Source organism: Ictidomys tridecemlineatus, chromosome 11 (assembly GCF_052094955.1).
Source record: "Ictidomys tridecemlineatus isolate mIctTri1 chromosome 11, mIctTri1.hap1, whole genome shotgun sequence".
Taxonomy (NCBI): Eukaryota; Metazoa; Chordata; class Mammalia; order Rodentia; family Sciuridae; genus Ictidomys; species Ictidomys tridecemlineatus.
Genome location: NC_135487.1, coordinates 31498771 through 31520658, shown reverse-complemented (window position 1 = coordinate 31520658; position 21888 = coordinate 31498771). Strand labels below are relative to the sequence as shown.

General features: G+C 45.0%; 2 protein-coding genes across 3 annotated transcripts; both read right to left on the bottom strand.

Moving 5' to 3' along the window:
• Positions 1 to 37: 37 nt before the first annotated feature.
• Cdc20 (cell division cycle 20) lies at positions 38 to 9575 on the bottom strand. 2 transcript variants are annotated; one of them, XM_078026094.1, is made up of 11 exons: positions 9556 to 9575; positions 3781 to 4013; positions 3521 to 3669; positions 3338 to 3434; positions 3063 to 3191; positions 2768 to 2964; positions 2557 to 2651; positions 2199 to 2427; positions 1913 to 2038; positions 589 to 706; positions 38 to 278 (listed from the first exon to the last, which is right to left on the bottom strand). In XM_078026094.1, the coding sequence occupies exons 2-11, from the start codon at positions 3959 to 3961 to the stop codon at positions 100 to 102; spliced, it is 1500 nt and encodes a 499-aa protein (XP_077882220.1). In that variant the 5' UTR covers positions 3962 to 4013; positions 9556 to 9575; the 3' UTR covers positions 38 to 99. The 2 variants fall into 2 exon arrangements, with proteins under 2 accessions (XP_077882220.1, XP_005317963.2); XM_005317906.5 differs by lacking the exon at positions 9556 to 9575 and adding an exon at positions 4168 to 4669.
• Positions 7946 to 20407, bottom strand: Mpl (MPL proto-oncogene, thrombopoietin receptor). Its single transcript, XM_005317905.4, has 12 exons — positions 20329 to 20407; positions 20038 to 20170; positions 19558 to 19736; positions 18706 to 19004; positions 18160 to 18322; positions 17771 to 17897; positions 13810 to 13994; positions 13508 to 13650; positions 12372 to 12531; positions 12036 to 12132; positions 9556 to 9643; positions 7946 to 9342 (listed from the first exon to the last, which is right to left on the bottom strand). Exons 1-12 carry the CDS (start codon positions 20405 to 20407, stop codon positions 9049 to 9051), a joined length of 1947 nt encoding a protein of 648 aa, XP_005317962.1. The 3' UTR covers positions 7946 to 9048.
• Positions 20408 to 21888: the final 1481 nt, after the last annotated feature.

Here is a 21888-nt window from a genome sequence, read left to right as displayed (position 1 = left end):
TGGGAAGGCTACTGGGACCTAGGTCTTACAAGGAAAAGAAAGGAAGACATGACTTTATTAGAAAAATAAAAAAAACTGAGGTGATGGGTTGGTCTGTCATTAACGGATGCCTTGATGGATGAGGCTGCTTTTAGCTGCACTGGCCTTCTCCCGTTCCCGTCGTCGTGCAGGGTCCAACTCAAAGCAGCGCCACAGCCGCAGGGTCTCATCTGCTGCTGCTGATGCCACTGTGGCCCCATCTGGGCTCATGGTCAGACTCAGGACCCGTGCTGTGTGACCTAGGGCAAATTAAGAGTAATTTATGTGAACACTGACATATACATAGTCCTCTAATTTTGACAGCCCCCTTGAAATGTGTAGTACACCATAAGATTAATTAAGATATACAATTCAGTGGTTTTCAGTGTATTCAAAGTTGTGCAACCATTGTAACTAATCTCAAAATATTTTCATCATTCCCATTACCTTCTCCCCTAGGCCCCAATAATCTGTTTTGTCTCTGCATTTACCTGATCTGGATATTTCATATACATGGAGTCATACAATATGTGGCTTTTTGTCTCTGCCTTATTTCATTTTGCCACCTACCTTTGAGCTCAGCCACTTTGGCCATGGTTGGGTATTTCCAAATAACCAGCTGATTCTGGGCAAAGCCATGGCCTGAGATAAGCTCCTTATAGTGGGGAGACCAGAGGATAGAGCACACCTGAGGAGAGAAGCTGGTGTAGGTATGAAATACAGCTAAGGATACTCAAATCAGAACTGAGTCCATTCTAACATAAGGCACCCTGCTAGGTACTACAAACTCACTTGAATGGTCACAGTCCTTAAAAAACCCTTTTAGAGATAATTTTCCATTTTATAGATAATCAGAAAGAAGTTTGATAAATTGCATACAAGTTGTTAGGTGACAGAGCCAGAATCTGAACTTAAGCCATCTGGCTCTAGAGTCCATTTCTAGAGTAAAGGCTACATGTTGGGGGAATGAAAGGAGAGGAAGCCAGAGTGGCTGCAAGGAGGCCTACCCTCAAGACCTCAAATATCCTAATGGATTTGGATTGTATGCTGTAGGTGATGGGAAGCCAGTATAGGTTTAAGGAGGATAGTAGAGACCACTCAGATCAGAGCGCAAAAGGACAGATTGGAGGAGATGAAGAATGTTTAGAGGTAGGCATGGTGGTACACAGCTGAATTTCAGCTATTCAGGAAGCTGAGGCAGGAAGATCACAAATTCAAGGTCAGCCTCCACTACTCAGTGGGACCCTGTCTCAAAATAGAAAAGAACTGGGCAGGGCTGGAGTTGTGGCTCAGTGGTAGAGTCACTTGCCTGGTATGTGTGGTGCCCTCAGCACCACATATAAATAAATAAAAGATCCACTGACGACTAAAAAATAAAATTATAAAAAAGGGTTGGGCACCTAGTTCACTGGTAAAGCTCTTTTGGATTCAATCCCTTGTATGGTTAAAAAAAAAAAATGCTTGGAGATCAGTGAGGAAACCTTATTGTGCCTTTCCTGGGAAGGATGAGGTGAAGTGGAGAGGCCAGATGTGAATGATATTCTAAGGTAAAACTGATAAGATTTTGGTGATTCTGGTGAGGATAAAAAATTCTAGTATACCTCTCAGACTTCTGAGCACGTTCTGTCATTCTGAAGCAATAAGAGGAAGAGGAGGAAGAACACATTTCAGGGAGATGGGACATTAAGGAGGTGGGAGTGCCTAGAGGACATAACAGCCAGAGATAAGTCAGACTGTTATCTGACTTATGGAGCTAATGAATAAGTACTAAGTCAGAAGTTTGGAAATCACTAAGGTATAGAGTTGGTGAAGACACTGGAGTAGACATGGTTGCCTAGGTGGACCACACAGAGTAATAATACTTCAGGACAGGCTGGAATACGTAAAAGACTACCTGGGAATGGGCATCTACAGCACTCAGACAGGCTCCAGAGCAGACATTCCAGATGCGAATGTGTCGGTCACTGGTGCCCCCTCCTGTTGCTAGGATATTGGACTGCCAGGGACACCATGCTACAGCCTAGGTGGGATAAAGGCAAGGTCAGTGGGTACTAGAGATAAACAAGAGGCTATCAAGGTTATAAGATGAACACAATCCAATCTCAACATCCCATCTCCCCTTAATATTACCCAGGTTATAGCTCTGGAATTGTAGAGACCTAGCCCAGCCCCTATCTCACCTTAACAGCACCTTGATGCTGGGTAAATGTTTGCAGGGGAACCCAGCCACTCTCTCCTGGAGCACTAGGCCACACGTTGACCAAGTTGTCATTGCCACCACTAGCCAAATGTCGTCCATCTGGGGCCCAACGCAGTCCACACACTTCCTGGCTGTGGCCACTCAGTGTGGCCACATGGTGGTCTGCTACCCGAACATCATGGTGGTGGATGTGGCCAGAGCGTGAGCCACTGTGGGAATAATTAAGAAATTCAGGTTCTATGGCAGCCCCAAATGCAAGCAAGAGCTGCTTTATTCAGTCAGAGGCATGGGGAGGCAGAAATCAGACTGATTTTGCCAGTTTAGCAAAAACCACTGACCTGGACAGGATATAGCTATTCCAACTTAGGGAGCTCACTCGGGCAGAGTGACTAGTCATGTTTCGAAGTCGTTTCTGCTGTTGTACATCCCATAGCTAGAGAGAGAACACCACTAAGATCAGAAATTGAGGTTTGGCAATAAATATCCTCTAGCTAGACAAGTCCCTGGGGTCTGATGTCAATAGAACTACAGTGTAGGTACCAGTCTCACCTGCACCTCTGCATTGCTGGTGCCTACAGCCAGGTAGTTGCCCTCTTTAATCCAGGCCACAGAGGATACATAGTCTCCAGGCTGCTCCATTTGCAACAACTGCAGGATGTCACCAGAACTTGCACTCCACAAATATACACTGTTGTCCAGTGCCACAGCCAATACATTTCCAGAGCTCCAATCCACAAGGTTTAGGTCTAGCACAGGCAGAAAGGGAAGAGCATGAAATTCCTTGTTTGCCTGGTCCCCAAGTCCTTTTTTCTCCATTGATGGACAACAATAAAACTGCACTTACAATAGTCATTTCGAATTTCAGGAGCATCCAGGATCCGATCTGGCAGGGAAGGAATGTAACGGCAGGTCTTCCGGCTGGAGCCAGGAGTGGCCTTCTGGCTATAGAGTACTTTCAGTCTGTTCTGGTAGCCTGTGGCAACGGAGTGGGTCTAGACCATGGGAAAACTGACACCTCCCTTGCCCTCAGCCTTAGGTGAGAAGAGCAAACAGCATCTCCCTCAGTCCCTGAGAGTGGACTGACACCAACCTCCAAGAACCAAGAACTTCAGGTCTTACCTTCTGGGGCATTTTGTGGTTTTCCACTGAGTCGGAGGATCTTGGCTTCTTCCACATCAAAACCGTTCAGGTTCAAAGCCCAGGCTTTCTGATGCTCCTAGCATATAAGAGTGATGGTGAGGCAGGGTGGGATCCAGAGGCCACAGTCAGATCCCATGCCTTGCTCCTCTCTGAGAAACATACCTTTTTTGTGGGCGTCTGGCTGTTTTCAGGCTGGTTCTCCTTGCTCAGGAGGAAGCTAGCCACCTCCATCTGGGAAGCACTGCGATGGGGGATATAGCGGTCACCGCCAGGTTTGCTAGGGGTGGTCTGAACCTTGGAATTAGATTTGCCTGGGGCCGGGAAAGAAAAGCCATACAGTCTGACCAGGTTCCTGGAGGGAACACGAAGCCTTCTCTGGGCCATCCCCTCTCCTTCCTAGTGTCCCATCGCATGCCACTAACCAGGAGTTCGGCCTGGGGTCCTGCCAGCGCTGTGGGATCGGTTGGCTGCCCGCATGGGCGAGGGGGCCGGCCCCGCTGCTTCTTTGGCTTTGCGCTGCCAGCGCGCGAGGGGTGCATTGGGGATGGGTGCGTCCAGCTGAAGCAGGGAGTGCAGGTCGCTCTCGAACACGAACTGCGCCATGGGAGCGCCCGGAAGGGAAAGGGGTCCTGAGAGTCGGTGCCCACTGTGAGCCCTGGAAGAAGAGGCGACCAGGCTCAGGGAAGGCTTGAGGCTCCTTCGTTCCCGGCCGGCTTCACTACCAGGCCGCCCTCGGCTGCAGCCCCTCCCGGCCTAGCAGCTTCCCCACCCCCCGGCGAGTCCCTCGGTTCGGCCTAGCAGCCCCTCACCGTGCGTTCCGGAGCAGGTTCCAATCCCGGACCGGCTTCTGCACTACTGAGCAGTACCTCTTAAACTCTCCGCTCTGAGCGCTCATTGGCTCCTTCAAAACCCAACCGTCGCAACTGTTGTTCTCGCCCATTGGCCTCTATGGCATAGAGGGCGGGTCTTCCGGTACAAGACAGGTCTCACGAGAGTGCAGTAAAGGAGCGTGATTTGAATGGAGGGTGGGAGAGAGGTCTGAAGCCGGTGTCCCTGGGAGAAGGAGTCTGAAAGTGGTAGGGGCAGGCGCGGCGCGCGTAGGGCGGGGCCTGCGTTGCTTCCGCGTTCCCGAGTCGCTTCCATTCATTCTTCTGGGTTCCCCGCTGCGGGGATCGGCCTCGTTCGCTTGAGGGTCAGAGATCCCGAGGAAGTGCTCACGTAACGCCTACCAGTGGATCATGTTTATGGTACCTACTCGCAGGACTCGGTGAAATGACCCGAAGCACTTGAGCCCTTCAGAGAAGGGAAAGGCGAGCCTGCGGGTGGCCGACAAGCAGGGGTGGGGACAGGAAGAAGACCGGAGCTAGTTAGGGTGCTACCCGCTAGCCAGGAACCCTGCTAGGAGGAACACGTGTGTTTTATTTTGCTTCTCGTTTTACAGACAAGGAAAATGACGCTGAAAGAGAAGTGAATGGAAAATAAGTTTAGACTGCCCTATGGGAGACACTTTTGCTTACTCTTTGGGGCTTTAGGTGTCAAGAACAATAGAGATCCTATCTCACCTGTGCTTGTGCACCCTTCTTATGGGCAACACATTCATATTTTATAGATAAGGAAAACAAGGCCCAGGGAAGGAATTTGCCCAAGGTTATTCAAAGAAGTTGGTATGAATCCAAGTTCAGTTCAATTTAATGCTCTAATGATGACTTGAATGAATTATGTCATTATAATTCACGCTGTCACTCAGAAGTGAAGCAGCAGTAATAGAATTAATGGGCACCATTTATTGACTGTCTGCTAACTACTATGTTAAAATAGTTACATTCATTTTTTAGTTAAATCCTCGAACCCACAAGGCAAATATTTGCATTTCACAGAAAAAGAAACTGGGTCAGAATGAGGTTAGAAACTTGAGCAAAGGCACACAACCAATATTAAGTAGTGGAGCCAGGATTCAAATTATTGAAGTAACTTCTGCAATCCTAACAATATGTTATACTGTTTAGGAACGGCTGACAAGTCAGGTTTTCAATCATTAGCCAGAGATCAACCCTGATGATGACAGAGAAAAAACTATGGCTGTTAGTCCAAACTTAATATTGTTATCTTCAACTTTGAAGAATTCATTTTTTCTGTTTCCAATTCACTTGGAAAACAAGAGGGTTAATGTCTTAGGGTTATAAGTGGGGAGTTCCTGAACCCAAAAAAAACTTAGAAAAGGCAGTCTAGTGTCAGGCTTAAGTGTTAAGCTAAGGAGTTTGGATATTATCTATCAGGTACTGTGAAGCCATTGGGGCTTTCTGTGTAGAGAAGGACCAAACAAAACATATCTGAGGTGGAAAACTGGCCAAAAATTACAACTTCTGGACTCAGGATAATTAGAGAAGAAGGAAGAGAATACAACCTCAGAGAATCTGTACATTTCAAAGTAAAGGCATGAAAGAGATTATATGGACATGGATCTCACAGTGGGAGGGCCTGAAATGTGATAGAAAGTGGTCAAACTGAATGATGACAGTAGAGGTCAACTCTGACCATGGAGAAATAAACCACTGGTGACTTTGGAGAGGACATGATCAGAAAAGTGGTGCTGGAGACCTATTTAAAAGGGGTTGTGCAGGGTTCGGTGGCCCATGCCTGTAATTCCAGTGGCTTGGAAGGCTGAGGCAGGAGGATTATGAGTTCAAAGCCAGCCTCAGCAAAAGTGAGGCACTAAGGAACTTAGTGAGACCTTGTCTCTAAATAAAATACAAAATAGGGCTGGAGATGTGGCTCAGTGGTTGAGTGCCCCTGGTACCAAAAAAATAAAAATTTTAAAAAAGAGTTGCAGCCAGGCATGGTAGTGCACACTGCTAATCCCAGTGACTCAGAAAATGGAGGCAAGAAGATTGCAAGTTTAAGGCCTGCTTCAGCAACTAAGTAAGACCCTGTTTCAAAGTAAATAAATAAATAAATAAAAACCGGGGTTGGGGTTGTGGCTCAGTGGTAGAGTGCTCACTTAAAGCAGATGAGGCACTGGGTTTGATCCTCAGCATCACATAAAAATAAAGGCATTGTGTCCACCTACAACTAAAATAATAAAATAAAATAAATTTAAAAAATAAAATAAAAACTGGAGATGAAGCTCAGTGGTAAAGCACTCCTGGGTTTAATCCCCAGTATCAAAATAAACAAAAAGGGTTGCAGAAAGAATGGGATAGGGAGAATGTGGTATGGAGCCTGCAATCATGGGCTACTTCTGTAGCCCAGCCTCTGATCTCTGTAAGTTTTTTTTTTTTTTTAAAGAAAGAATGAGAGAGGAGAGAGAGAGAATTTTTAATATTTATTTTTTAGTTCTCGGCGGACACAACATCTTTGTTGGTATGTGGTGTTGAGGATCGAACCCGGGCTGCACGCATGCCAGGCGAGCGCGCTACCGCTTGAGCCACATCCCCAGCCCCTGATCTCTGTAAGTTTTCTAGGACTACTATAACAAATTATAAACTGGGATGCTTAAATGAGAAAAATCTGTCTCACAGTTCTGGGGACTAGAAGTAACAGGTCAAAATGTCAGTAGGTTTAGTTCTTTCTGAGGCTGTGAGGAAGAATCTGTTCTATTCCTCTCCCCTAGCTTCTGGGGTTTCCTGGCAATACTTATAAAAGTATTCCCCTGATCTCTGCCTTCATCTCCACTTGGCTTTCTTCCTGTGTTGATTGATCTATGTCCAAATTTCCCTTTGTATAAGAGTACCATTCATATTGGATTAGGGCCTAGGACCTCATCTTAACTAATTTTTTATGCAATAACCCTATTTCCAAATAAGGTCATATTTGAGGTACTTGGGTTAAGACTTCAACATAAGAATTTGGGAAGGGGACACAATTAAACCCATAATATCCCATTAATGGAACCAAAAAAAAAAAAAAAACCAAAGGCCAAGGAAACCCACTGCTTCAGGCCATATGAATCAGCCTTACAGAGAATAGGGCAGGGTGGAAAAAGATAGAGTGGATCTGGATAGGGCAAATGGAAGACATACAGCATATCCATTCCCATAATTCACCCCCACCCCAAGCCATGTTAAAAGTTCTGACTCTACTCCTAAGGACTCAAGGTGGGGGGAGCATGAGCTTGAGCTGTTTATTCCCCTGGCTTCCTCCTGGCCACATCCCCAGAGATTGACTGCATGACCCTACTACCAAAGGCCACAACACCTGTCAGGCAGCCCTCTCTCCAGGTCTGGTAACCACTCCCTCTCCTTACTCCTGATGTTTAGGATTGATGCCAGCTTCCTGATTTTTGTTAGCCTTGGGGATACTGCATTGTTCTTTGATGGTTTTCCCAAATCTTGCCCTCATCTTTTGTCCTTTATTAAACTCTCAACAAATTACCCAGTTTGAGTGTACCATTGGTTCCTTCCAAGACCCTGATTTAAAATAGGGGGTATATTTGGAGCTAGCAAACAAACAAAAATCATTTGTTTGAGAATTAGAATAGGTTAGGGGAATCTATAACCTGAGTTGTTTAAGCATATTTATTGCTGCTCATGAATGGCTTAGAACACGAAGGAAGTTAGTATGAGGTTAAGGTAACATTGTCCAGAAAGATTTTATTCATTTATAAAACATTTATTAAAGGCCTAGCATCATGCACCACGTAATATTCTAGGTGCTAGAGGAAAAAGACAAATAAATCATGGTTCTTGCCCCCTGCAAAGAACTCACAATATAGTAGCAGGAGGCAGACATGTAAACAGTTACTTGCATAAAGTATAACAATACTAAAGAAGTCTGGGTTGGATCTAAGAACTTTGGAATTGTCAACATATAGTAAAGTCCATGAGAACACACAGGCTGGAGATTAAGAACGGAGTCTTGGAGCTGGGGATGCAGATCAGTGGCCAAAAGCGTGCCTAGCAAGATTCTGGATTCCATCCCCAGTACTGCCAGAAGAAAAACAAGTAATGGAATCTTGAAGGACTACAATAGTTAAAGAATCAAAGAAATTCTGGAATAAGTGAAGAAGGAATAATTATAACAGTAGTTCAGATATATTAAGCATTTACTATATCCTAGGCACTTTTGTTTTACCTAAGTTGTCTCACTAATTCTTTTCATGACACCAGTGGCGCTGTTGTTATCTGTTTTATTGATGCAAAAACTAAGGATCAAAGCAATTCAGTTTTTTGCCTTAGGTTGCACAGCTAGCAAGTATGAAAGACAGAAACTGAACCTATGTCTGGCTCCACAGTTTATCTCTAACAGTATACTTAGGCAGGAGCAGAATCCAAAGAGGTGCCCGTGTGGAAGCCAAGGTAGGAAAGAATTTAAAGGAGAAATTAGTCAACTATAACAAATGCCACAGAGAGATCAAATAAATTGATGATTAACAAGATCCTATGGGCCTTTATAACTAGAAGATTTGAACTGAACTTTGCCTGAGCAGTTTCATTAGCAAAGTGGTAGAAGGGGAACTAATAGAAGTATTCTGGAGTCAATGAGAGTTGGAATTTGGTGTTCAAGGGGACATAGGGTAAAAGTCAAGAGAAATTAGGCTGGCTGTGGAGAAAGGGGCCCAGATCTGGCAGCAGCAGCATGAAAGATCAGTTCTATGAGGTTGAGCTAGGTGGGCAGGCAAAGGGGGAATGAAAGTGAGATCTGAGGTGTTGGTGTTGGAGGGTAGAATAGGGTAGAGTGGTTCACAGAGAGGTCTAGATCTGTCCAGAGTACTGGGAGTGAGGAGCCAGCCTGCAAGGCTGCTGCCAACAGCTTAGTGGTAGGTAGGAATGGTTGGCAATGTGGGTAGTGCAGCAGGACCCTGACTCAGCCATGGGTGGACATGCAGAGAGGGGCATGGTTCCCAGGCAAGAAGGCTGCAATCCTCGGTAGTCCATCTGGGCTTGGGAGGGACACAGGGGCAAGGGAATCCTCTCTGAAGACTTAGGTAAGATTTCAAGGAGGCTGGGTTCCACTTCTTCATAGGTATCTGTGACTGTGGCTTTGGGCTGGAGAGATATGAAAGGAGTGGATTAGAGCAGATGGTGTGTTGGGTGGGTGGGTGGGGGTGGGATTGGATTGTGTGGAAAGGAGCATTGGGCTGGGGTTAGTTCCTGGGGGTGGGTATGCTGCTAGGCAAGGACCTTGAACAAGTTACACTGTGGGGTCAAGGATCGTTGGCGATGGGGAAAGGGGTAGGGAAGGAAGAAGAGTGCACTCACCGGACTCAGGGCCGCACTATCCCTAAGGTACTGGCCTAGGACCCGGTGAAGGTCTGGAAGTGAGGGCCACAGGGCATGCCTCAGTCTCCTAGAGAACAAGGAAGAAAAGGAGAATGAATCTTGGGAGTGAATTGGGAGGGATAAGGAAAGCACTGAAGTGGGGCAGTTGGGGAGGCAGTAAGGCTGAGGGCTAAGCCTCAGAGAGACAGGAGCATAGCTAAGGCTATAAAGTAAGGGAGAGGAGTAGAGGTGGGAAGAAAAACCTCAGGTGGGAGAGGGAAGCTGGTGTATAAAGTGTAGCACAGAGCTTTCTCAAACATTCCTATCTCAGGGCATTTGCCCTTCTTCCTGCCTGGACACAATTTATTCCCTCACTTCATTTAAGTCTGTCCTAAATCTTAACAGAGACATCATCCCTGACTACCTTAAAATTGTAACATCTCTTTTCCCCATCACTCTATTTCCTGCTATATTTTCCTTTATAGCACTTATTGCATATTTATTATATTGTTACATTCATTTGTTTTTAGCTGTCTTACCCCACTATAGCACAAGCTCTTTGAGAGAAAAAGTTTATTTTTTCACTCCTAAATCTCCAGTGTCTGGCCGATAATAGGTGCTCAAGAAATTATTAGAACCAGTGGAGCTTATTACTAAATTCCTAAGGAGAGTGGTCTATGTGGGAAGAGCATGGGTTAAGCTGTGTTGGGACCTCCAATTTTTGTTTTGTTTTGGTGCTGGGAGTCAAACCCAGGGCCTCACACAAGAGGCAAATCTCTCCATTCTTCCTTCCTTCCTTCATTTATTTTTGGTTCTAGAGACTGAACTCAGGGGTTCTTTACCACTGAGCCACATCCCGGCCCTTTTTATTTTATTTTATTTTTTAATTTTGAGATAGGGCCTTGATAAGTTGCATAGGGCCTAACTAATTTGCCAAAGCTAGTTTCAAACTTACAATCCTCCTTAAGCAAAAACTTTAAACATTTAGCTACAGCCCCAGCCCTATCCTTCAGTTTCTTTAGCCTCACATTTTCATGTGGAAAGACTTTAGCTGGGCATTTCTGGCCTCTTCCACTACTTCACTCCCATTTCCTTAGGAGTGGTTGGGGAAAAAGAACTGAGAATGCCTAGTTCAGAAGCTCCCTCTCCCTCTTCTCTGCAAATGTTTTTGTCATTACCTTCTACCTTCATAGAGGCTACATTCCAGTCTGTTCATACACATAGGCAGGTTGAAAGTTCAGAGAAGGGACTGGGGTGTAGTTCAGTGGGAGAGCACTTGCCAAGGATGTGCAAAGCCTTGGACTCAATCCCCAGTACCAATAAAACAAACAAACAAAAAACATAAAAAAGTTCAGAGAGTGACATGTTTAAAGATGGAAGCCTCCAACACATTGCCTGGAGCACCTGACTTCTGAGCTAAGACTGTAAGAACGAGCTGATATTACCAGTTGAAGGGTTGAGGTGGAATGGATTCTATCCTTCGTGTTTATAATTTCCAGTGACATTTCTCCTCAGCCTCCACATATGTGAGTCACTCATTACTAACATTTATTTAAGAGCCTGCTACTTGGCAGGCATGGTGCTAAGAACTTAAAAATGACCAAGTAAGGTCTAATATAGGCATACAAAGAAATAAATACAGGGCTGGGGGTATAGCTCAGTAGCAGAGCATGTGCTTAGCAAGGTTCTAGGTTCAATCTCCAGTACTCAAAAACAGAAAAATAAATAAATGCTGTAAAATGCTATTGGTACCATATTGGGGCACAAAAGAGCAGCCAATAAGGGAGGGTCAGGGAGGTTTCTTAAGAGCTGGTGGAGAAAGCTATTTAAAGATGAATGGTTATTAGCCAGCTAGGAAGGATATTCCAGGCAGAAGGGACATGATGTGCAAAGACACTGACAAGTAAGACAGCCTGACTTGTGGAGGAAATCAACACTTCGGCAAGGCTAATGCGCAGGGTAGAAGATGGTGGACGTGCTGGCAGGAAACATATTTTGCAGAGCCTTGCCTGTCATTCTACAAATTCTGGATTCTCTCCTGGGGAGGTACTGAAAAGATTTCAGGTGGGGAAAGATAGGCTCATGTGTGCGTTTTAAAAAGATTATTCTGATGGCTGTGTAAAGCTAGATTGAAAAGAACAGGCTCCGTTTCAGTGAGTCAGACTGTGTCTGTCGGGCTACAAAAAGGGAGCCATTGTTTGAGCTAGGTTTTAGGAGGTGGAATGACCAGACCTGATGGCCACTGGATGGGGTGGGGGTGGGGAGGGAGAAGCATAAGTGCCTGAGCTTGCGCCAAAGGTGGGCAGTAGCCAGGAGGTAGGGCTGTTGGAGGACAACGGTAGAGTGGGCAAGTTAAGAGACTGTCACTGCCGGAAGCGGCTGAAGCCATAGGTGTAGGCGTGCGGTGGTCCGAGAGCAAGTGTCATGGAGTGACCCCAAGATGCTGGTTTAGAAACCTCTGCCCCTGGAGGAGGTGGTACCTGTAGCGCGCAGGAAACTGCCACCTCAGCAGTAGCAGGCCCAGGAGGGCGCTGACGCCCAGCAACAGGAGCAGAGCGGTCACCAAGGAGATCCAGGCTAGGGACAAAACCCGTCAGATCTCGGCCGACTCTTGGCCCGCCCGGCTGGCGCACCAGATCCTGCCGCGTCTCCGCCCCTCAAGCCACCCTTGGTCACCCCAGGTCACCCCTGGGTACCGAACGCACAGCACATCCACGCAGCCTCAGACCGGTGCGCTCAGGACCCCGCCCTGTGACCAGCGCCCCGCCCCTCGCGCAGCCGTAGAAAGGCTTTGGCCACGCCCGACCCGGGCTCACCGGTCTCCGAGGCGGTCTCTACTCTCGCTGGGTCTGACCAGGCGCTCCAGGGACCTTGGTAGGTGGGGCCGTTGAGCCTGGCGCGCAGCTGTAAGTGGTAACGAGATCTCGGGCGCAGCTCCAAGGTCCCTCCCCGGGCCCCGAGAGGTGGCTCCAACATCTGCGCAGAGATCTCACATTCATATTGACCCCGAGATATGAAGACCCTTCCGGGTTCTTTTATTACTATTCCTGGTCGGGCATAGCCGCTCAGACCTACACTCAGATACTCAGCCACACGGACCATGGACGAGTACCACTCATGCTGCAAAGGATGCCAGATTTGCCATAGGTGCTGGAGGGTACAAGTATCATGTGCACGAACAGTAAGACTTAATCACTTAGCAAACCGTTATGAATTGCTTGAGAAATGCCAAACATTGCACTAGGCACTGTAGAAAAAGATAAATAAATAGAACCGTCTCTCACATATCTAATGATGGAGACTTCCAAACAAGTAAATAATCACAACAATTAATTAGTAGGGGGTACCATGAGAGCACAAAGAAACGTGAGTGCTGCCTGTGCTGCTAGGTTGGGGATCACAGTTCAGTATGCTGAAAGCACAAGTGGGAAGGATGGATGGATAAAGAGAAGGCAAAAGCAGTCGTAGTAGGAGGCTGAGGAGTGTTTGTACATTATTCAACTTGTTGATAAGTAAGGAGAAGAAGGGGTAAGGGGAAAGAAAGAGTGCCAGTGTCGGACAGAAGAGAGCTTAAAGAAGAAATTCTGGATGGTTTTATTTTACAAATTTATAGTTGAAGGAATCCATGGTTGCATCAGAATAGTGATTACTTTTGATGGGAAGGTGACTGTAGAGGGCATAAGGAGATTCTGGGGTGCTGGAAATAATTTATGTCTTGATCTTGATAATAGTTGCATGGGTGTATACCCAAAGAAGATTAACTGTACATTTAAAGTTTGTATACCTCATATAAAATATACCTTGGTAAAAACAAAATACATTCAGGAAGAAAGATGAATTCAGTTTTGAATACATTGAGTTTGAACTCAACACAGTCCTTCTGATAAGAAACATAATAAACCCTAGGAACACACAGTATCAAGCTCTGCAGGCATTTGTCACTTGACCATACCTTCCAATCCTGATGGTCTTCTCCCGTGTATCGCAGCTGATAGCAGGTCTCTTGGGCTGCCCAAGGTGATGGGTGCTGCCATTCCAATTCCAGCTGCCCACTGGAGATCTCCTTCCAAAGCAGGTTTGGAGTGGGGATGAGCACTACAGGGATTTTAGCAGGACTAGTTTAAGCCCTTCTGTGTGTGAGACATCATGCTAACAGGGTCATGGAGCAGAAGTGCCAGAATTGGGAATCCTGGACATAGGGTCGGATTTGGGGAGGGGAGGCTGTGTGGTTGGAATGAGGAAGAAAGTTCTTACCAACTTGGTGGATCCAAAAAGGAGAACCCAGGTAGCTGTAAACAGCACCCTTGGCTGTGGTCACCTCTACAAGGATGTGAATAACACTGTCATTTTGTGACTTGAAGTGGCATCGAGAGAACTGAGGGGGCTGTAATCCTGGATTTGTTTCCTCCTCCTCTTCACACTTCTCCCACATGGGGTCCCTAAGAACCAGTCCCACAGAGTCATTAAATCAGGCCTGCCCCAGAAACTAATCCCCATCCTCACCATGATACAGGACTATGGTCTGTATGGATTATAATCTAACTTCTCCCTTGGATAGCCCTCCAGAGCTTTCCCTTTATCTCTGACTTGACACCCAGCCTCTTCCCCTTAAGGAAAGAGCTAGCATGATATATGAAAATAGTATAGTCAATAGAGTTCAGGTCTTGGCCTACTAGTGTATAATGATGGGCAAAATATTTATTTCTGCTTTAATTTCCTTCCTTTTATAAAATAGGTTGACATCTCACAGGATTGTTTCAAAGATTAAAGAGTCTTCATCTTTCTGGAGGGAAATATCTTTAGAGTTTTAAACTTATTCTCATAAGCAGCCCTCTTATTTGGTTATTTTCCATTAATTTATTACAACCATCTTCTAACTGGTTTTTCTGCTGCTGTTTTCACCATTATCTTCAGTTAGTTCTCCACATGGCTACCAGATTTTGTTTTCAAAAATATTGCTCTGGTAATGTCCAGAATATATCACAAATCTGTTTATTTTGATCTTTACCACTGCCACATAAGGTGAAACCACCATTATCTCTTGTCTGGATGAAGGCAAATTTTTTAACTGCTGACCTTGCTCCCACTCTTATTTATTATTCCACAGAGAAACATCTTTTAAAATTTTAAGTCAGGTTATTTTTCTGTTTAAAATCCTTCAATGATCCTTATCTCATTATGATTTGATGCCTCATTATCTCACCATATTCATCTCTGACTCTCATGCCAATTTAGCACCCTTCATCTCCATGGGCCTTCTTTCTGTGCCACAAATGTGCCAAATGCACTGTCTTTGCATTTTGTCTTTGCCCTGGATTGCTTTGACTTTAGGTCTGGACAGGATTCATTCTGTTTGCTATGTAGATATCAGCTCACCTGTTCTGGCGAGCCTTTTCCTGAGCACTCAGTCTAAATTAACACCTCCCCCACCTTCTACAAGCACTCTACCGCTAAGCTACATCCTCAGCCCAAGAACATTTTCTATTTTATTTGTCACTCTGTTTCCAGTACCTGGCACATAATCTTCTCAATAATAATTGTTTATTGAGCAAATGAATCATGTCTCCTTCTTGATTATATTCCCAAAGTAACTCTACATCCATTAAAATTATCACTCTGAGTATTTATATATTTATTCAACAAATAATTGATACCCATGTACAAAGGCCTTGTGCTATCCTATGAGTATATAGAGGAATAATTGTCAAGGAGCTCTCATTTCAGTGGGAGAGACAGAAAAACAAACAGATGCTATTTTTTCTGGGATGTGCAGACTGGCTTTAAATCATCTAGGGGGAGCATCTGACATACTGGGAGGTGTTTAGACTGAATCTTGGACTATAAATAGGCTGAGCAAAGGGAATAATTGGGCATCCCGGACACAGACTCATGCACAAATAGAAGAGTGTGCTTTGGAGAAGTCTCCAAGTGGTATGGAATGATTTTAGGATTGAGGGCTTGGTGGCAAATGGTAAATGTAGAACATGTCATGGATATGCCCTTGTGGCCTCTCTAAAGAGCTTGAACTTAAATCTTATAGTGATTATTGGAAACATTTAAAGATTTTAAACAGAGAAATGTCATAATTACCTTTGTACTTCTGGAAGATCACTTTAACTACAGTTTGTAGGAAGGATTTTTGAGGGGAGAGTAGAAACAGAGAAATTCATTAGGACAGTGTTGTGGGTTTTTTTTTTTTAATGTGCAAAGTGGAAAGGGCTTGAAAATAGGGTGGTAGCAGCAGGGATAGAGTGAAAGATATGATCCAAGAAATATTAAAGAGGCAGGAGCAATAAGACTGGAGGGATGGAGCAAATCCAGGGCAATTTGTATATTTCAGGCTTGAAAAACCGAGTATATAGAAGGATGGAGGACATTAAAGAGAAGGGGCAGGTTTTGGTAGAAGAAATGATGACTTCAGTTTTGTCAATCCTTAATCCTTGCACGGCACCTCTATATTATTGGAAATCTGTGTAGTTATTAAAAATGAACGAGTTAACGCTTTTTGTAATGAGCTCCAAGATATATATATATATATATATATATATATATATATATATATATATATATATTTTTTTTTTAAGTAAAAAGGTGAGTTAACCATGTGGGGCTGGTAGCTCAGAAGTAGAGTGCTTGCCCAGCATGCGCAAGGCCCAGGGTTTCAAACAAAAAGCAAATTATATATATAAATGTGATCCAATATATATTTTTAAATGTATGTAGGCATATATAAATGCATAGAAAAAACTAAAGAACACATTAAAACTGTTAATAGTGGATTTTCCATTATTCATTCATTGGAACAATTTTTAACTGAGTACCTACTGGCACTGTGATAGGAGAGAATATATTGGTGAGTAACAATGTTTGTTGATTTTGCCCTAATGGGTCATGTATAGTCAAGATCAGCCTTTCTCAACTGGAATTCTATGATAATTTTTAAAATCAACTGAATAGTCATATTAAGTATAAATGTTAAATTGTAACTGTGGTGAATACATAAGAAGAAGTACGTGGTACAATAAGAGTGTATAATCATGCCATTGGATCTAATAAGGAAGAACTGTAATAAAGGAGGGTTTCCTGAAATTTTGAAGGATAAGTAGTAGTAAAGATGGAAGAGCTGGAAAACAACACGTGCGTAGATAAAGATGTAGAGGAAATAGAGGGAACCAGGGAAGGCTAGTACTGGGACAGAAAACGCAAAGGGGCTAGGATAAGATGAAGCTGAAAGCATATGTAGGGGCTGGGTCTTTTAGAATTTTATAAGGCTTCAGTACATTCTAACACCAGTGAAAAGCTATCAAGGACTTTAACTTTTTTTTTTTTTTGGTAATGGGGAACCCAGGGCCTTGTGCATGCTAGGCAAGAGCTTTACCACTGAGCTACATCCCTAGCCCACTATCAAAAGATTTTAAAGTAGGGAGTGTTTTGTTCATCTTTTGAACTTTTTCTTCCCTCTCTCTCTTCTTTCCTTTTTTCTTTTTCTCTTTAATGCTGGGGATTGAACCCAGGATGTTGCACATGCTAAGCAAACGCTCTACACCCCAGCCCTCATTTTTACACTTTTGAAAGATCAGTCAAGCTTCTATAAAGAGAATGACTTGGTGATTAATTAATAGGTCTTAGGTCTTTTCAGTAGCCCAAGTGAGAGATGATGATGGCTTGTACCAGGGCAATGGCAGAGATAAAGTGTACATATTCTAAAGATATTTTATAGATAAAATTAACAAAACTTGGTAATAAATTCGGAGAGGATTAAGGATCAGTGAGGTGTTTGGTTGAAGTCCTTGAAGGCCAGGCTAACTTTTGTATGGATTTAACAGATCTCAAATCATGGGAAATTGAAATACATACCTATGTATGGAAAGGCCATGCAAAGTTACAGTTTTACAAAGATGGGGCAATATTTGATGTTAACAAAGGTCACTTAGTCCACAGCATGGAGAATAAATTGGAGGTGAATGAGACTATAGGTTTTGTAATGGTCCAGATGACATAAATAAGGCTGACATAAACCAAGGCATTACCAGTGAGAATGGAAAAAGGTTGAGAAGATAAAGCTCTCATTGGAAATGGGAGAATAGGTACTGGAGGCTGTTCAGTTTGGGGACAAGGTAGGAGAGTGAAAAGGATCAAGAGTACTCTCTTCCCTCTTTCTGCAGATTTGTCTTTTTCTCATAGCATCAGATTCAACCAGTAGTGTAACTCTTACCTATCTCTGGGGCAGCATCGTGTCCTGCTGTGGTAAAAGAAGCCTTGAGAGTTAGTATGGTCCTGTTGCTGCCACTGACAGGTAACATTCTTCAGGTCCAAGGTAAAGCACTGCAGTCCAATTGCCACTGAAGTCAAAGAAGTAAGTCCTATCAGGTCCATGTGTCCCTACTCTTTAGAGTATCTGGATCATTTTTATATACACAATATAGAACATTTATTCTTATTCTCTCTTCTCTCTCTGATCAGAGTTCATCGTGTGCAAAGGCTAGTTTGAGGTCATCAGGAAGGACATGATTCCTAGAGTCTCCATATCCAGCCCAATCCTCCCTAGAGATCTTTTTTACTTTTTAATCTTCTCCCCATCTACCCATTTCTTTGTTGACCCACCTGCATTCCTGGGCAAGTCCACAGTCACAGGAGAGGACCAGGAGCCCCAGGAGCCCCGGAGGGAGACCCCATCAGGTTGGCTGCGTAGCTGGATCCAGTAGGAGTTGCCAGGCTGGAGGCCAGAGATAAGGCAGCTTCTACGCATCACTGTCAGAGATGGATCCTTGGGAGAAGAATCCAAGTGTCAGAATCTAGGCCTGCCTCTCATCCAAGACAGCCTCTGTCCCTTATACTGGAAGCCCTACAGTACCCCTGGGCAGACCTCAGCTCCCTATTGAATAGATATGCACCCAGACTGGGGGCCAGGTTGTTGGGTTTCAGGTGATGTTCAGGGATTTTTAGGGAAATTTACTTTACTTTGGAGGTCTACAGCCCTGAATTTTGTCAGTGTGGATGACTCAAAGGGGGAAACCCCTAAATAAATCCCGAGGGCTAATAATTCCCCAAGAACCAGTCCAGTGTTGAGTCCCCAAAGTATGTATACTGTGGCAAAACTGAGGATAGAGGATAGGATGTAGGAGGTGAAGCAGAAGAAGGTTAGAATACTTCTCCAGTTGGGGAGGTTTGTGTTGGTCCATCCTGTTGGGGTGCTGTGGACTGAACACATGGAGGTTGGTCTAGAGAGGAGGCTGCATTCAGCCTCCACCGAGTTGGGCAGCAGGTTTCTGTGGAGAGTAGCTGTATCACTGTGGGGCCGCTGGAGTTCCTGGGATCCTTGGGGCAATAACGGAGTTCATGCCTCAGGAAATCACTGATTTCAGGAGCTGGGGCCTCCCAGTGGATCTGAAGTTCTCCTGGCTGGCTCCCGCCCACAGCCTTGATGATATTAGGGGGAGATGGCAGGCCTGAGGGCAAAACAGGGCATATCAGAATTTTGAATACCATGTTCTTTGGTTCAATCCATGGTCTATAGAAAGGGGTACTAAATTGAGGGTAGCCATTGGGTTAAAAAAAAAGATCACAGATTGTCACTCTTTTGGGGAGATGGCAGGGTAGGAAGGCTCTTTATCCTCTCCTGCTTTCCTCATGAGAATAGAGACATCACTGCGATGTAATAGTTTGTTAGACTGCTCCTTGAACTTCTTTTCATGTTTGTATCCTTGTCATCTAGCATAGTACTAGGCATACAGTAGGTATTCTGTAACTGTAGAATGAGTGACTCAATGAATATATTAATGATGAGGGGACTGGGATGTCCTTGGTGTGAAATGGTTTTTGAGACAAATCTAGATTTGGATGCCAAGATTGGGAGGGATGATCACAGGATCTTGAGATGCCTCTGGGAATCTGGTAATGGGGGGCATCCACGTTGTCTCAAAAGGCTGCAGGCAAGTCGGATTCTAGGAGCTGGAATGCAGGCAACAAATGGGGGCGCGAGGGTGGTAGGGGTGCCCTTACCCACATTTTCCACAAAGAGTACCCGATGGGTCAAAGTCTGATTCAGGAACATATCCTTCACCCAGAGGTGCAGTGGAAAGAAGAGGCGTACTTCATCCTGGGCTGGAAACTGGCACATATATCGGGTTCCAAAGGGGGGTATACTCCGGGAACTCAGGGGGCAGGCACGGGGCTTCTCTCTGTTGGTATAGGAGAAGTCTCCCTACATAATTGCCTTACTCAACCCTGAGGACCCAGGCCTTGGCCCATTCCCAACATCTGTTTTCATTGCTGCCATTTTTCTTTTCACTGCTAGAGATAGTTGGGATTTGGAATTACATAGGGGCTTGAGCTGAGCTGTTCATAAGGTGACTACTTAACACGTATTCTTAGAGTAAGTCCTCCAGTAGGGCCCCAAACAGGGAAGCTCTTAGAGTGGGACTCAGGAGAGCTAACCACAGGGACAAATATATGGGGAGTGAGGTACAACCCAGCACCTACCCTGGGTAGGCATACAGCAGCTGGTATGTCCCATTGGGCGCTGCCTCTTCATCATTCCAGAAGCAAGTGAGGTCCTCAAATGTTTGGGAGAAACACCTCAGGGGCTCTGAGTCCAAGGCCAGCAAGGAGACATCTGAGGAACAGCTGGTAAGTTGGGTTCTGGGTCCTACCAGGTGTGAGTAGGGGACCAGTGGGAACCTCTTACCCTACATCCCCTCCAAGGACTCTGCATCCCCTCCCAGGGGTCCCTCTTCCTGGGCATAGGTGATCTCCACCCTCTACCCACCTCACCTTGGCTGGTGACTTGTGCCAGGTTTTGTGGGACCAGGAGGAGGCAGGAGGTGACCATGAAGAGGGCCCAAAAGGGCATCTTCTCCGGCACTGTGTGCCTGCCCTAGCCCATCCTCCCTTCAGGAAGCTGGGCCCCAATCCCCTCCCAGGCCAGCCCCTCAGGTTCCTGTCAGATACAGCCCCACGTCCTGTCCCTGTCCCTGCCCTGCTGGGGCCCATCCAGACCACACTGGGGCCAGGGGCCAGAGGAGGGGTAGTAGGCAGGAGGGTAAGAAAAAATTGAAAAAAAAGGGCATAGGCCTTTTGGTGGGAGGTATATATTCATACACAAAAAATAAAATAAGCCTGAGTGTGTCTATGTGTGAGTCTATTATAGAAGGGCATACTGTCATCAAGAATGGCAACATTTACTGAGCACCTAACTAAAATCTATTGACTCATTTCATCTTCACAATAGTCTTATTATTTCCATTATAAAGATGAGGAAATGGAGAGACAGAGACAATTTGCCTATGATCACATACTCCTCAGAGGTAAATTGCAGAAGGTCAACATTCAGAACCCAAGTGCTTAACAGCCATGTAATGCTTCTGGCAGATGTAATTAGTCAAGAAATAACTATCTGGCTCACAACCATGACAGATGGTGGGTATTTGCATTTTAATAGGTTCTGGACTATATGCATAAATAAACACATTCCCCTGGATCTAGGCATGCCATCTCCATTGTGGGTGGCCTCCACAGAAGCCTCTGGTCACTCTACTCAAAGTGGTCTATAGACAGTAGCAACAGCAGAACTGGGAGTTTTATAAAATGTGAAATTCTAGGCCCTGCCCCAGACCTGCTAAAACAGAACTTGCATTCAACAAAATCCCCAGACGATTTGATAAAGTTTGTGAAGAGATGATCTTCAGTATTTCCATCTGGCTTGCTCAGAATCAGGGATGTTTGGTCTCAAACCTAGCTTGTGTTGGTCTTCGTGTTAGTACCAGAGTAGTAGTTATGATCTCTTCATGGAGGCCAAGGCCTCCTGGGCACACTGGTGTTTCCTATTCTGACTCTGGGAGTTCAGATGCTGGCTTAGGCAGGGAAGGGCAGGTTGGGAGGGAGGAGTATGCATAGCCATGTTAACTCCTACATTTAACCCCTTGACCTCAACTGGGGCTTCCATTGCTGGCTCCTGCAGACCAGGTGTCCTCATATCTTTCTATCTTCCTCCTTCTGAATTACTTTTACTAACAAGGAATTTCAATAGGGGAGGGGTGGGTAGAGGGAAGTGTTTCCGCCCTCCTGTGAAGTCTTAGTTTCTCTGGTACCATTTTTCAGCAAGTTGTCCCTGATTCAGGTTGTCATAAGCCCTGTCAGCCTTCAGATTACAAAGACCAATGGTAATGACTTTGGATGCCTCCCTCTGCCTCAGTCTCCAATCAAGGGCTACCCAACTTCTATCAGATCAAGGAAGAGAGGAAACACAACTTTAATGTTCATGCAGTCCATAGCTTTGGATGCTAAGTGAATACTCCTCTGGGCCCCAGATTTAGTGGCCAACTGCTTACTTGG

Bases quoted from the DNA above. Each gene is read 5' to 3' on its own strand.
- Cdc20 (XM_005317906.5), bottom strand. From the start codon at position 4,298: ATGGGCGAGAACAACAGTTGCGACGGTTGGGTTTTGAAGGAGCCAATG. The intron at 4,014-4,167 runs GTGAGGGGCTGC...CTCTTCTTCCAG, and splicing joins AACCTGCTCCGGAACGCACG to GGCTCACAGTGGGCACCGAC. The intron at 3,192-3,337 runs GTAAGACCTGAA...CCGTTGCCACAG, and splicing joins ACCACAAAATGCCCCAGAAG to GCTACCAGAACAGACTGAAA.
- Mpl (XM_005317905.4), bottom strand. From the start codon at position 20,407: ATGCCCTTTTGGGCCCTCTTCATGGTCACCTCCTGCCTCCTCCTGGTC. The intron at 18,323-18,705 runs GTATTCTAACCT...TCTTCTCCCAAG, and splicing joins AAACCTCCCCAACTGGAGAA to GATCCATCTCTGACAGTGAT. The intron at 9,644-12,035 runs GTACCACCTCCT...CTTGTTCTCTAG, and splicing joins CAGTTTCCTGCGCGCTACAG to GAGACTGAGGCATGCCCTGT.